Source organism: Daucus carota, chromosome 1, assembly GCF_001625215.2.
Source record: "Daucus carota subsp. sativus chromosome 1, DH1 v3.0, whole genome shotgun sequence".
In the NCBI taxonomy this organism is placed as follows: Eukaryota; Viridiplantae; Streptophyta; class Magnoliopsida; order Apiales; family Apiaceae; genus Daucus; species Daucus carota.
This window is the reverse complement of record NC_030381.2, coordinates 28939920-28955957: the sequence shown is the minus strand read 5'-3', so window position 1 is coordinate 28955957 and position 16038 is coordinate 28939920. Positions and strand designations below refer to the sequence as shown.

Genomic DNA, 16038 nt, shown 5'->3' with positions numbered 1-16038 from the left:
AAAATTATGCTAAATGTTTTGTTTTATTATAAAAAAAATCATATTCTTAACAATATCCGACATGTGTGTACACTCCTAGAAGACGGTGAATAGTTTAAAGGGGATGATAATGGATGCATGAGATCCATCATTGTGGGTGAATAAGATGATTGGTACATATAACATATTATGTGTGTGTATTTATATTTATGAGACTTGTAATGTACAACATAGTGATTATTAATATACAATAGGTGATTTCGATAATTAAACATAGTGATAAAAATAATTGTGCAACTAGTTTCTTATTTTTAGACTAATTTGATTTCCAGTAAGATTATATATACATGTAAAATCGTGACAATGAAAATATGTGAAAAATGTTTCATGAACAACATTAGGTACAAAATTTTTCACAAAATAATATGCGTTAAATTTTGATTAAAATAGAGAAATAGCACGAATTAAAATATTTCACTTTAATTATCATGTACTATTGATTATTGAAAGTCAAAACTGGACAATTAAAAATGGACTACAAAATTAATTTTATGTAGGCGCTCATAATTAAAATGACTACACCCTCCATCTCTTACTATTTTTCCTATTTGTCTTTATCATGCTTGCCAACACACGATTTTTATCATTAATAACTTTAATTTCGTATTAGTATTAAAAATAAAAACTTCACTAATAAAGTACTTATAAATACGAATCCAATAAGATCACTTATGACTATATTTTATTTTATAAATTAGATATAAATTAATTATTTGTGTCATGTTATGAACAGTGCCAACATCTCAAATGAGAAATGTTTTTAGAGACGGGGGAGTATTGGTTTAAACTATGGCTATCAAAATACCCCAGTCAACGGATGGTCATAAATTAGGAGGGAAACTCATCTGACCATCCATTAGCATCCAACGGTCACCATTCATTTGACACTATTGAACCAGTGTGTGCATCAATATGTGTGAAATTTTGAAGAAAAAAGCCCAATAGGGTGAACCAACTCCTCCTCTCAGTCTTCAGTTCTTCACATCTTACAATTCACAAGATAACGAGACAGAGATAAATATACTGATATACAAGATTCATACATACATTTGGTTTCTTTGTGAGCGGGGAAATTTTCAGTTACTTCACAGTATTGTTCATTGTTGTATCTCATAATTTTCAAGATTTTAATCTTGGGTAAGCACAAGTAGTTAATTTCTATCTAATTATAATATTCTCATCTAATCTTGTATGGATTTGCTTTAATGGGTTGTTGTTGAAATGTGCTGTGAGTTTTGTTGTTTGCTTATAGATCTTGACTTGTTTGTGCTGTTTTGAATTTAATTGCTTTAATTTGTTCGCTTATAGTGCTTTTATTGCAAAATCTCAGATGGGTTTTTGAGTTTTAATGTTCTTGATGCAGAGATTTAAAGAGAAGATGGATAAATTACAGTGGGGAAGTAGAAAGAGGTTGAGATGTGTCAAGGTGAAAGAGTCTTCATCATCTTCATCAGTGATGAATGGTGCGAAATCTGAAGAAGAGAGTGGTGGTAATGGTCTTATTGTTAAGAAGAAAACCACATCTAGAGTTGATAGGAGAGTTGTTGCCGCTGCTGCACCTTCGACTCCTAATCATCTTCATGATGATAAAAACAATGATATTGCCACTGCTAGTAGACAAGTTCAAGCTTCTTGTCCTTGCCCTCCTTTTCAGTCCCCGAATCGAGCCAGCAGGTAATTCCTTGCACATAGCTCTCCTCGATTACATTTGTTGATGATTATGTTCTGGTTTAATTGACTACATATGTAATGGTTGTAACCCATGTTATCTATTTTTAGCATGTTTAGGGTCTGTTTGTTAACTTGTTTACCTTACGAGCCTAGATTGAGTGTAATTGGTAAAGTTTCCATCTTTGGCTATAATATTTTTCTTATGATACAATAAACTGTCTAGGGGTATAGGGTTTTTTAGTTTGTGATTGTTTAGCCTTTCTAATAATTTGTGTTTCTTCGGTAGGAGTATATGTTTATACAAGTATTTTTGCAAGGGGGATTCTTAGTCCTTACTATGTAAATGGGGAATAGAATTGGCCTTGATCTGGTTTGGTTTAATGGTAGCATAGCCATGCCAAATTACTTATAAGAGAATTCTTGTTTTCATGGTTAGACAATAAGAGCCCGACATAACCCTAATTGCATAATGATGTTTATTGTTAAGAAAGGCCTCATTTTGTTGTTAGACAACTGCAGCTGAAACAATGCCAGCAATGTTTTAATTTGTACCGTGGAACAATGGCATTGCATAATAGATGTAAGGAAACATAATTAAGCATTCAGTTTTTAGATATCTGTTGTGATAATGCAAGATCAATATGTTTATTATTAAAGATATGATTGATATCTTTTATAGAGAATATAGTATCTTTATAAATTGCTAGGTAGAATATCATAATTCAGGAGTTTAAATGTGCAATAATTTGGGTTCGTCTTGTAGAGATTTAGGAACACATAGGTCGAGCGCCAGTGGGAATCGGAAGATGTTATCATTTGCCTCTCCTGAAAAGGAAGATAGGTACTATAGCACAAGGGGATCGGGCATAGGAGTACTGGATGACAACAGCAAGATGTTCATGGAAGCAACCAAAGAGAAAAAAGTGGTAGTTTGGCCAAAATTGTATGTAGCACTATCAAGTAAAGAAAAAGAGGAAGATTTTATGGCAATGAAAGGGTGTAAGCCACCCCACAGGCCTAAGAAGAGGGCCAAAATGATTCAGAAAAGTGTACTTGTAAGCATTTTTCTCTCTTCTTTGTTAAAAACCAAAGCAGAAATCTATCATCCAACATTTTTTTAGTGTCGTAAGTTCTGATTATGCTGACTTTGATATTCTGGATATTTTCAGTTTGTCAGTCCGGGTCAATGGTTGTCTGACTTGTGCCAAGAGAGGTATGAAGTTAGAGAGAAGAAGACTTCTAAGAAGGTAATTGTACTTGACCTTTACCTTGTGAATGTCCATTTTTTTTGTCCTTAACATACTTCTCCTTTTGAGGAAAGAAATAGTCCTGTTTAATGAAATTGTTCAAAAAGTTTCAAGCACTGGGGAGTTTAGATGAAAAGGGGAGGAGGAAGGGTGGATGATGATTTATCAGAAGGATGAATGACTACTGTTTTGTGATGCAGAGACCAAGAGGATTAAAGGCTATGGGCAGCATGGAAACTGATTCTGAATGAATCGATGGAAAGAGATACATCGGACAATATTACCAATAGAAAAAGAAACGTTGGCAATGGGAAGAGCTTTTCTGTAGTTCGTAAATGGAAGCAGGCAGTGCCGCAGAGGTTGAGGGATCATGAACGAGAGATGATTGGTGTTTGTAGTCTCTTTGTAAAGAAATTAATCTTTATTGACCGGAAATATTTGTATCGACATTCTTTAAAGAGAAAAAGAGACAATTTCTTTTTTTTTTATACATCTTGTTGAACTTATCTTTCTGTCTGTTAAAGCTTTTGCTTTTGTTGCTGAATGATGCTTTTTACATCACATGCCAGTATTTTCATTTACCTTTAACAGTGACCATCTGATATATAACAGGGGGTCTAGAGATGAAAGTGAACGTATGGACAAGAATGTTTTCTTGTATCATTTCTTTCCCGGTTTGTGCCTGGAACCTGGAAATCATTCTTTTTATAGTTTAAAAATTCAAAGGGTAAGGCTGTGTATATACCTCTCCTATGAGCCTGAGACACGATTTTTGTGTACTACGCATGAACTCCTTTGTTCCATAAGAATGATCAGCCATAAGAATGAGACACGTTTTTTGTGTATTAGGTATGAACTCCATCGTTCCATGAGAATGATCAGCTGTGAGGACTCTCGTAGTCCTAGACCGTAACAATCCTTCACTGGATCAAATAGATTGATCATAGATCTGCCATACCATATAAATAAATTTTGTCTAGCTACTAAACTCGGCTATAAGTTGATTTTTTGCTATTAGAGTTGATTCTATTTCAACAAATTTCATAATTTTGTATAGAAGTTTGTATTCAACCTACAACCAGAGAGATTAACAGCCTGCAACCAGAGAAAACAGGCATCTTGGAATAATTTTTCCAGGCCAATCTGGTTGGAGCATTAAGATGATTTATGGACTAAACCACTTTTAATGTGGTTGATAACAAGTGCAAATATAAGAGAATTGCAGCCTTGGCCTTCAAGATGTTCCTAGCATCAAAACACGTTGTTTTCATATGATGTTCGCACTTCTGGGTCGTAGCTCTTGAACAACTGAGCAGCGAAATGAGTAGCAGTGTGCTATATAGTTCCAGCTCAAATTCAATGTAAACAGGAAATAACAGAACCTAAAAATTTTGCTGAAACTTGAAGAAGACAAAGAATTTAGAGGAAACTAGGTAAATAGATAAATGGAGTAACAAATCAACACATTTCTTGAAAATATAAATGATTCATTCTCATCTCTTTGGAAAATTTGCCTTATAAAGTGTAGCTTTGTTTACATTATCGACATTTATGAAATTATAAAATTGTTCTGGAACTATGATAGAAACAAGGATTCAGAAATAGTCTAGTGAGAAATTCCGCAATAATATGTATGTTCCACCGGAAGCTAAGAGCAACGATATGCATCGCCATGATGATACGAGTATTAGACTTATCTTCTATAGAGTAGGCAAATGCAGTTGACACACATGCACAGATACAATGTATAGCATCAACTGCTTTAGTGATCGATTTTGCAAACAAGGTGCAGTGTGCAGCAGCAGTGCTCTATAAATTGTTCTCACGTGTTTATACAAGAAAAGATGTTTACTCGATTTTATCTCGGGGAACAGAATATCAAACCGGGCAAATTAGTGGCGGCATCCGGGATTGGAGGATGAAATCTAAAAATAGCAAATTTTTATTGAAGATTCTTGTTGAGCTCCGTTTTTGGTTAAGTATAAATTAAGTCCCACAACTTATAAGGAGGTCCAAGAAGTGTTATGAAGCCCGAGCAAAGCTAGGCACGTGTCTGTGGATTGAGGTTTAGTAGTCAGTGGTCACCATAGAACCACCTCTGTCACGCTTGGGGTTGCTCATACAGGAGTTGCAGGAAGGACTACAAGTTATGTAGAGGAGCTGTATGAGGTCTATTTATTCATATCTCAGTTGTAATGCGGTTCAGTTGTAGAGGAACTACTACAAATCAGTGTTCAGATGATCATAAAATCAAGTTCAATGTGGTCTATAAAAACCACATTGAACTTGATTTTTCTATAAATAAGGAATATGTAAGTCATTTGTTGGGATCGATTCTTAAATGAGGATGAGAGCACTTATACATTTTGAGAGAAACACATTCTCGATGATCTAGTTCGGGTGTGCATAGATTTTCCATCGCCCTGATCTGACGGAAACTCGAGAAATTCAGTACAAACACAATCTACGCAAACTCGCGTGTATTATTGATACTCCCTCAGTCCCAGTCAATAGTATACATTGGGGGACGGGGCGCGGCACGGACTTTAATGCTTCAATATAGTATAGTTTTGTAAATTTTTTTTAAGATTTTCCTTTTCTGTATAAAAGTATAACATTTATACTTTTATAAAAAAAAAAATCTTAATAATAAGTTGTAGAAATATGTTTTATAAGATCCTTAAAAAGCGTGTCGACTATCGAGCAGTGAAAAAGAAACGTATACAATTGATTGGGACAGAAGGAGTACTTAGTTGTGAACTTTTCTGGACAATTGAGAGTTGAGACTAAGCGGTTTTCAAGATAGGAGTGTTGATCAAATTCCTTCACAACAATTCTAACTTAGCAGGAGCTGAAATGAAAAGGAATTACTGATATCTAAGGACAATATGATAAAACTAATATATTTCTTGTTCGGCATGGGATTCGGTCCTAGTTGGCCTATGGTTCCGGGGATACAAATGTATGGTCCTTTTAGAAAGTGATTCTAATATGAAGCTTGTGCCTTACAAACAGCTAGTGTGCACCAAGTCCCCACAATTGAAGCAGCTAATTTTGATTCCTCGATGTTCATTGATGAAGGCATTGACCTCTTTACATAAAGAAGTTTGGCATAAATGTCATTTTGCAAAGTGTTTTTCACCACTTCTTTCCCACGTACATACCTGCATGTCCTATCCAAAGCCAACTTTTACATAATTAAGATAATCATATTCTGAGAACCATTACCATTCTCCATTAGCAAATTATGACTCTACTTTATCTCCCTTTAATTATGCTTGTTAATCTTATAAATGAAGAAAAAGAAGATAATGAAACACTTTAGTTTCCCTTAATTTCGGCAGGTTCAAGTGCATTCAAAGACTTAGAACCTTAAATCTCTTGTTACACATGACAACATTTTTTCCACTGACTTGAAATCTAAAGATGTTTTTCTTTAGTGGAATGATTCATGCCTGCGTGTGTATACACAGCAGGCGACCTCGCAATTCGTCCGTGTAGTATATACACCTTATCTACGGTTTTAGTTGTCACATTTCTATTTTTTTGTTGTTTAAATTGATTAAATTTTGATCAAAGATTATAAATGACTCTTTTATTATTTTAAAAAACTAAAAATTATATCTTAAAATAGATTAAAAATTATTTCTGATCACATATATTTTTAATTTTTTCAATTGATGAAATATTAATAAATTTCAGTCAAAATTTGGTCAATTTGACCAACACAAAATCAAATGTGACAACTAAAACGGGACGGAAGGAGTATATTGTAGGGTGTATTTTCATTTTTCATATAAATCATTTATACGCTTAGCTGTGTTCACTTGATGGAATGAGTTGAGGGGAGAATTGAACGAAAAATTATATTAAAGTTTTATGAAAAAGAAAAAATAATATTGACTTAATATAAATGTGTTTAAATTTGTTGTGACAAATATCGTAACAGAAAAAATGGAATGAGCATTCACTCGGTGGGTGCACACCATTAATAAAATCATATTTGAAATTCAGTCACGATTTAATATTACACCAAAAAATTATTTTTTTCATGTCTACCATGTAGACACACGACACGAACATAAATACTGGCAAAAAATATGAAACTAAAAAAATTTATTACATATTATTCTTTTATATATATAATAGATATTTTACTGAATTGCAAATTAATTACTCATAAATTTTATTATATAACCTAAATTCACAAAAAAAAAAATTATTCATATATTTATTTTCGTCATTTACTCGACGTGTACCTAAAGATAAAGCCAAGCACACCACTAAATCTGAATCGCGTATTTTATAAATCCAAACATTATTTTCGTATGATTTTTTATTTTATTTGTCTTGCCGTGTAAAGAATTGCGCAACCATACATGCTGATTTGCAAGTTTGAAGAGTTCAAGGGCTTAAATTCAATTTTCAAATTGTACAGGTACAGATTCCCTTTTTCTTCCCGTTGCATGTCTCTCTGGTATGTTACCAAAATGAACATTGATTGAAATACAAATATTGTATAAAATGAATGGATAGAGAAGCTCCAAAACCAAGATGAGCAAATTGATTCATCCAATTGAGTAGCAAAGCACTCCCAACTCCCAACAAAGCAAGGAGAATATAAAGAAATAAAAATACACTACTACTGCTGCTAGATAGAAAAGACAGGGGCCTGCTTCTTTTATACTTTTGAGAAACTTTGGCCACTTCCCCAACCACTTACATGGAGAACCACTTTTCAAGATTTTAAACAACAAAAATGCAAAAGGGTCAAAAACTTCCCACTACTTAAAACAAGGGACCACCACATTCACTAACTCAAACCTAAATTTAAAGAAAATATGTAAGATATAATAAAAGTATGTTAAAAGAGATGAGAAAGAGGTAGGGATGTGAGATGAATAATACAGGGGAGAGAGATGGGGAGAAATGGGAATCTTTTCTTCCTGCATTTCACTTCTCTCATGGGCAGTTTGGGTTTTTACCAGGCCCTCCATAGTAAAAGTATCTACCCCAGTCCTCATTGCTGCCTGTTTGAACATCATAGCAGTTGGACTGTTCCGTAAATGTGCCGATGTTTTTAGGAGCCTTCAGATTGTTGGAACTATCGACGACTTGGATGTTCCTGAAGTAGCTGGCCTTTCCGAACCCTTCTTCTGGAAATCTTCCGCTGCCCATTTGGGTTGAGGTATGGTGACCGTCGGCCTCGGAGTTGACAACCTCACCGCCCCATTCTATCATTGAGGCACTCTCGGCTAAGTATGAGAAGAGGAAAGAAGGCCAGTATCCTAGTACATATCCATTGCCGAACTGCATCCACCAATTTCCTTCTTTTGGATCCTACACATGGATGAAATACATATGATTCTTGAGAACTAACCAAGAAGAAGCTTTGGATGAAGATGCGTACACCATAATCAACAATTAACTTTAAAAGAAAGGTTTCTTATTAAACTAAGCACGGAGCAATGATCAAATTAAGACCGCTCAAAAATAATTACTCTAGAGTCTATAGAATATGATTCCACAACCTCAAGTTATGGGAATATGATTCCACAATCTATACTCAAATAAACAAACTAATTAATCATTAAGCTGTATACTTGTGTGTTGATTTCACTATCATGGAGCCTTTTGTTGAAAAAAATTAATTTTAACAATCAAAAGTCAGTTGCAAAAGTTCAAACTTTAAGAATATGGCCAGGTAAGGTTTCAATTTCACCTTCCAAACAAGAATACTGATATCATATTGAGAATTTCGAACAGCAGACACCGGGGAGATGCTTGCACCCATTGCTATTTCGCTGTTGATTTGTATGAAGCCTGAGCAGAGTAAGTTGTAGCACCCTGTTGCTTGATATGCATCGCTCTGCATCAAGAAAAACTCTGAGTATTCTTGTGAAATCCAGTTGAAGTGAGTAAAGGAACGAATTGTATGATAAATTATGGACTTACAGTCCAATAAGTGAAAAGCCTTGTGTTATTATCACCATAAAGATCTGGGCTGACCTGTTATCAAGAACATGCCACAGTCAGACCTAATAATAGAAATACCTTAAAAAGAGCCATGTGAATGCCATAATCAAGCTGTTCTGCAATTTCTCCATAAACAAAACCAAAATATAAAGTTTACCTGCCAACCAGCTTCAATGCTATTAAGATCTTCACCAAAAGAACCACCAAGAACCCAAATTTGTGACAAACTAAACTCATTAGCCTGCTGTATTTTTGGCTCCCAAACATTTATAGTTGCTCTTGCACCATAATACTTGTCCCCTTCAACATAAGCTATGGCATGCTAGAAAATTAAAATCACAATACAATGAATTCAATTAGAAACCATGTATACATACTGCTTATAAGAGTGCAAAAAAGCTTGTAATCAAAGCTACCTGATGACCGCTTTCGTTAACAAGGTCAGGATCTGCAGACCTGGGCTTAGGAATGCTTCTATGCTTCTTTTTACCATATCTTTTAACTGAGCTTGCTCTCAAAATGTCATCTTTCTTTGTTCTTCTCACAGGTATAGTATCTGCTGGGCATCTACCATTCATGTGCCAAAGCTGAGACATGGGCTTCGCCTTTTCGCTAGATTCTGTTGACATCTTGCTCTCATCAAACAACCCTTCTGGGTGATAGCTAGGCCTCATCTGAGAATTCAAAGCACAAAAACACAAAACATCAACTTTAAGCCTCATTTCTTGCTCATTTTCTCAAAAATAAAAAAGGGTACCTGGATTTTGTGATCTTTAAGGAAAGGGTGATCAAAAGCAGGCTGATGTGAGATTGGAATACAGTCAATGGTATCCCCATCTGGGCTCTGCTCATTCAAAACAACAATAATTAAGAACTATTCTTTTCCATACACAAAATTTCAAAACACAACACAAATGCTCAATATAACATAAATAACAAACAAAAGTACCAATAAGGCTCAATACATACATAAAAATGTGAGTAGATGTAAAGATATGTACCTGAATGGATTTGATGGGGGGCTTGTTGAGTCGATTTAAGTGCTTCTGAACCTCAAGCTTCTGCCTAGAAAGCCCAGTCCCTCTGGGCACACGGCTACTCCAACACAAAGTGAAGAAGAAGAACAAGAAAAACAAGGAGAGTGTGAAAGAGGGTGTTTTTGAAGAAATGAAGTGAAGAGGTGCCATTGAAATGCTTAACTAATTAAGCCCTTTCCCACCCACCTTCAAATCTTGAAATAAACTTGGTTCAAAGCTTGTTGCTTTTTGCTTATGAGATGTTCTTGAGCTTAAAGCTCAGCTCCACCACTCAAAACACACACTACTAGCACAAACTAAGACACCCACTAAAACCCAAAATGCTCTATCTCTCTCTCTCAATCTCTATCTCTCTTTTTTCTCTCTCCCACACAGAGATATCTCTCTCCAAGTAAAAACTTAAAAAACAACACTTCACTCCCTCAGGCTCATCTTTCAAATACAGATTTTTGTTTTTTAGCCCTCACAATTCTACTCTCTCTCCTCTCTCTTCAGTTTGGTTTTTTGTTTTTTTGAACACGGGAGCGACATCAATTTCCTATTATTTATTGTCATTATAAAAAGTTCTTGAGTTGGTCTGGGAGAGAAAAGGACGAGTGTGTATGTATTAAAGGAAGTACAGTTCATTTTGAGAGTTCTCAAATTATAATTCAGAGAAATGTATATAAAGTGTTTTAATATTAGGTTACTTTATAATTTCATAATATACTTTGTGATTATTTAACTAAATTTATAAGAAGCTATTTATTATTTAAAATAAATAAGTGAATTGTAAATGATGAATTAGTTAGGATTCATACATTATTTATGTCCACGTAATTTTAGTTAAAAAATTTGATAATTAAAAGAAATAGTGCTAGCGGAAGAAAAAAACTAAAATTTGCAACTTCTTGTTGCTCTATTCGATACTTCTTAGAGCATCTCCAATAGAGGTTGTCAAATTAGTTGCCAACCTCTACCACATCATCTTATATATTAATATTTTATCTCCTCTCTCGTCCATCTCACTATTGGCAACTTTGTTAAAAATCTACTCCAATAGTTGGCAACTTTAAAAATTGTTAATGTAGTCCCATTCATAAATGATAACAATATGAAAAATACAAAAATGAGTAGAAATGTATTCACTTTTGAGGAAATGTATGTGATTTTACTATATGAGGGCAACTTTGATTGGCAACTTGTTGGCAACCATGCAACTCCAATAGGTAGGCAACCAAGATTGTCATGTCATGTAGGAGTTGGCAACCTCTTGGCAACTCTTATTGGAGATGCTCTCAGGAGTGCTTCGTCTTTCGACTTTATATTCAAAGAAAATATAAAAATATTTCTTATTTATCAAATATGCACTTGTGTGATTATTCGTTATTTTTTGAAATCATTGGTCATCCAAATTTTTTAGTTTGAACTTATCAATTAAATTAGACTAGATTCAGAAGTATCTCATTGTATCTTTGATCGTCAAAATCAAAATGATCCGGCAGTTGATCATATCCAGATGCAGAAAACATCGAAATGGCTTTTGTATGTGTACGACAATTATTATAAAAAGTGTGTATTGGTCAGAAAATATGAGAAGGATATATGAATATTAATTTTTTATAAATTAATTTTTTATTTGAGTTAGATTTCAGAATTGTATTTTAAATGAAATTAGTGTATTTCAAAATTAGATTCTGATTTAATTAAATTTGAGATGATTATATACACATAATCATATTGTATTTGTCATGTATTCTCAATATATAGATTTAGATGTCGCTTGTGGGCGGATACTTGAATATGAGACCGTTTGGGTAAGCTTAAAAAATTGTTTCTTCCTTAAATTAAAGAAGTGGACTAGAAATGATATTAAAACTTATAAGTGATTAAACTGTTTGGGAAAGAAGTAGAAGTCCTAAAACAAAAGCTAGCATTCTCAACTTTTTACAAGTGTTTCTGGTTTTTTACACCAACAAATCAAGAAAAGGTATGACGGTTGATTTGCATCGTGAACCAATCATGATGGAAGAAGATGGCAGGGATCGTCATAATTGTTTAATGGTTCAATCAATTAGGTGAATTATTTGGATGATATTAGTGATGTTCTTTTAAAGGGAGGACGATTGTGAAAGTAAGGATAAGGTGACTCATCAGATGGAAAGACACTCGAGGTTGATACACGTGATTTTGTAGACGGATGTACCATTTTAATGTTGAACGGTTGTTTGGAGGTCACTAAATGCAATTTAGCGACACTCAAAATTCGGAAGAACGAGAAACAAAAATTCTTTTTTGAGAAGAAACATTGACGAATGGACGTTCGTGTCTTTTGGTGACCGGTAATTCGGTTATGAAATTATTTGAGCTAAAGGGGAGGACTATTATGTAACAGCCCATTATTGCCCATTACAATAATAACATTAGCTTGATTGATCCGAAATATATAAGAAAAATAATTTTACGTATAGATAATTATTATAAAACATATATCTTAGTCATAAAATGTGGGAGGGATTTTTGGGTGTTAACCTAATATGAATTGAATTCTTATTTGAGTTAGATTTGTGAATTGAATTCTGATTAGAGTTAGTGTATATCAGAATTAGATTAGAGCATCTCCAATAGCCTCTTTATACAAGCTTTTAACTTTAAATTTGAAGAGCAACTGGAAAAAAGTTGCTTCAAGAGACTCTTCATTTAGGCTCTTAACTTGAGATTTGAGGAGGATGAGGAAAAAAGTTGCTTCAAGAGACTCTTAGTGGCTCCTTAAATCACTAAGAGCCTCTTATTTCTCTCTCCTCTCTCCTCAAAGTTAAGAGCCACCACATAGCTCTTAACTTAATTTTACACAATAAAAAATTCCTTCACTCTAATTCACCTCCACCTTTCCCTCTCTTTTTGTTTTATAGTGGAGCCCAATATGAATAAGATATGAAATAGAGAAGAGATATAGAGAGTATTGTTGGAGTTTACACTCTTAAATTTGCACTAAATTGCTAAGAGCCACATTATTTATATTATATTTAGGAGCCAACTAAGAGCATCTCCAAGAGCCTCCTTGTTGGCTCCTAAATATAATATAAAAAACGGTCTTTCTAATGTGTGCCCAAGGGCACACAATAAACACTAAATTCTATAAAAATAAGCTATTTTGATTGGTAGAGTTGATATGAATGCAGGGGGCCATTCACATTTATTATTCATCCACCAATCAAATGGAATTATTTTTATTGGAGTTAGGGACTATTACGTGCCCTTGGGCACACCATAGAAAATCCCTTTAAAAAATATGGCTCTTAGCAATTTAGGACAAAGTTAAGAGTGTAAACTCCAACAATACTCTCCACATCTCTTCTTTATTTCATATTTTAATCATATATTGGGCTCCACTATAACAAAAGAGAGGGAAAGATGGAGGTGGATGGGAGGGAAGGATTTTTTTATTGTGAAAAAATAAGTTAAGAGCAATGTGGTGGCTCTTAATTTTGAGGAGAGAGGAGAGAGAAACAAGAGGCTCTTAGTGATTTAAAGAGCTACTAAAAGTCTTTTGGAGCAACATTTTTCCTCTCCCTCCTCAAATCTCAAGTTAGGAGCCTAAATGAAGAGTCTCTTGGAGAAGCTCTAAGAGGCTCTCTAAGAGGCTCTTGGAGATGCTCAGTTTCTTCTCTAACCTCTCTTGTTAAGAGCTCTTAAAGACTCTTAACCAATGTTATATGATATATTTTCTTTCTCTCACAACTTTATTCTTGTACTATCATGATTGCATACTATGTTTAATAATAGAAAAATGGATAAGGAGTGAATATGAAGAGCATTGTTGGAGATAAACACACATTAACCCACTAAAAATCAATATTTTATAAATATATTGAAGACTGAACTAAGAGTATATTGGAGATGCTCTCATGACTTAGCTAAATTTGATATGACTATATACACATAGTCATATTGTGTTTGTCAATATTTAGACTTAGGCATCACTTGTGAGCGGATACTAGAATATTGTTTGGCTTGAATATTTAAGTTTGATTGATTGTATTTTTTTATCGGTTTTTCTAGGGCACATGCTAAGCACTAAAATTCACACGTATGACTCATTTTGATTGGTTTTTGTTTCTTAATAATGGTGGAATCCCTACATATACAACAACCACACCAATCAAAATGTCCCAAACTTATAAAATTTAGTGCTTGGCATATATCCATGGGCACACACTAGGCGAACCCTTTTACAAATATAATATTATTATCTTTAGCAATTCCGTCGGACATGCTCTCGAAGATAACCGTGCATTGTAAAAATGTAAAGCGTCAATACTCCATGTGCATGTTCGTGTGGCGAATCAGACTTTTAAATACATAAATCTGTTTGCTTATATAATTAGCTTGTGGGGCCTTTATAGAAGTAAAGCAATGGAGGAATCCAATGGTTGCTCAATACATGAGTATTTTGATATATGTCAATGGTCAGCATACAATTTTACTGAGGACGCAAAATAATAAGATCCTGGTCGAATTTTTTATTTCAAATTAAATTTGATGTTTTCCTGAATTAGTTTATCCATACTTTTAATCAAATAAAAATGATTTTTAAGATCAGTTTAATAACAACCAAGAGTAGTACAAGTTTATATACAACCAATTAGAATTGAGTCGACTTTTTGTTGAATTCGAAGAGCATTTACTTATACACAAATAATTCGAATTCATTTTTATAATAATCTTCCAGAATTAATTAAAAAAAGGGGATAATGTATAGCAGAACTTGGAATACATCAGCAAGAGAATCATCCCTGTGCAGCGTCAGTGTTTCAGAACGTGGAGTTTCAACCACGTTATTATTACTGTTATATACTAATATATTGGTGATGTACTAATGTGCATGTATTGTTTTGAGTTTCCTTTTAACAAAGATTCTTTTCAGTTTCACACTTCCAATTTCCAAACCCTGACCACAGTTGCATATATACTAACGGGGGATTCCCTAAAGCTGCAGCACCGACCCCAGCTCCGGCAACAGTTACTATCGTATGGTAATGTTAGGACTCCAAAATTTGTCTCGAATCTTTTTTTTTTAATGACTTAACAGATATACGATAGATTGTAGTTGGGTGATTAATGTGCATACAAGAGTTTCATTATTTATTAGTATAACCAATCACACATTGTCACATAGATTTAGGAAAACAAATTGAGAACAAATTTAGGTACGTAACATTTTTCGTGGAATTATATAAATATGATTCTTTTTAAGAAATGAATAGTGACGGCCAAACCTTGGTGATATAAAATCCGTTTGGTGAGTTTAAGATGTGAGTTTGAAATATCTGTGTGGTTTATTTTGATTTGTTAATGACTCATATGAGTTAGTAAAAATATAATAATAAAAATAAAAATGATTTATAAATAATATATGTTTTATAAGTAAATTTTATCAATAAAAAATTTGAAAAAATTAATTCACTTAAAAGGAAGGTATATGCTTTAACTCAGTTTCTAACATATTTGACTTTAAATCAGTCTCTGATTTATAATATAACAAACACTTTTTAGTTTAAAGTCCCCGCTTTAATAAGCAAAGAACAAACATGCTCGTAAACATCAGCTTGTACAATCAAATTAATGAAAACTCGATTTGTGTTAAACTAATGGAGTTATGGATGCTAAGAAAAACTAAGAACTCAATATGAGCATGCGACAATGGTCAAATCAAACATGAGACTGCATCAGTGCTCCCATATGTGTATAAATTATGGTCAATTTCATTGAACACTGACAACACAATTTCCAAAGAGTATAGTAGTATATTTGTAGTCGCAGATACAGATTCATATGGGTTAGTAAAAAGTACAAAAGACAAACATTGTTTTCGTTATTCACAAAATTTCACAGTATTAGAAATTGTTTGTGCAAAAACTACACCAAATCATTTTCTATTATACATAACTCAACTTGTTTGTACATACTTGTAGCCTCGTACGGAGACTACTTAATTGCTGAGTTTAGTTTGACTACATTTTGTTGGTGTCGAAGCTTAAATTTCCCAGCAGCTTCAATGATTTACCAAGCCTTTGAATTATGAGGGG

General features: G+C 33.7%; 2 protein-coding genes across 2 annotated transcripts; one reads left to right on the top strand and one right to left on the bottom strand.

Annotated features, from left to right (window-relative positions):
- Positions 1-980: 980 nt before the first annotated feature.
- On the top strand, positions 981-3447 carry LOC108209189 (uncharacterized). Its single transcript, XM_017379976.2, has 5 exons — positions 981-1176; positions 1403-1713; positions 2474-2765; positions 2880-2957; positions 3158-3447. Exons 2-5 carry the CDS (start codon positions 1418-1420, stop codon positions 3206-3208), a joined length of 717 nt encoding a protein of 238 aa, XP_017235465.1. The 5' UTR covers positions 981-1176; positions 1403-1417; the 3' UTR covers positions 3209-3447.
- A 4065-nt stretch (positions 3448-7512) lies between these two features.
- On the bottom strand, positions 7513-10502 carry LOC108204987 (protein neprosin). The gene is made up of 7 exons (XM_017374720.2): positions 9935-10502; positions 9691-9777; positions 9350-9607; positions 9091-9255; positions 8913-8966; positions 8680-8826; positions 7513-8297 (listed from the first exon to the last, which is right to left on the bottom strand). The coding sequence occupies exons 1-7, from the start codon at positions 10118-10120 to the stop codon at positions 7920-7922; spliced, it is 1275 nt and encodes a 424-aa protein (XP_017230209.1). The 5' UTR covers positions 10121-10502; the 3' UTR covers positions 7513-7919.
- Positions 10503-16038: the final 5536 nt, after the last annotated feature.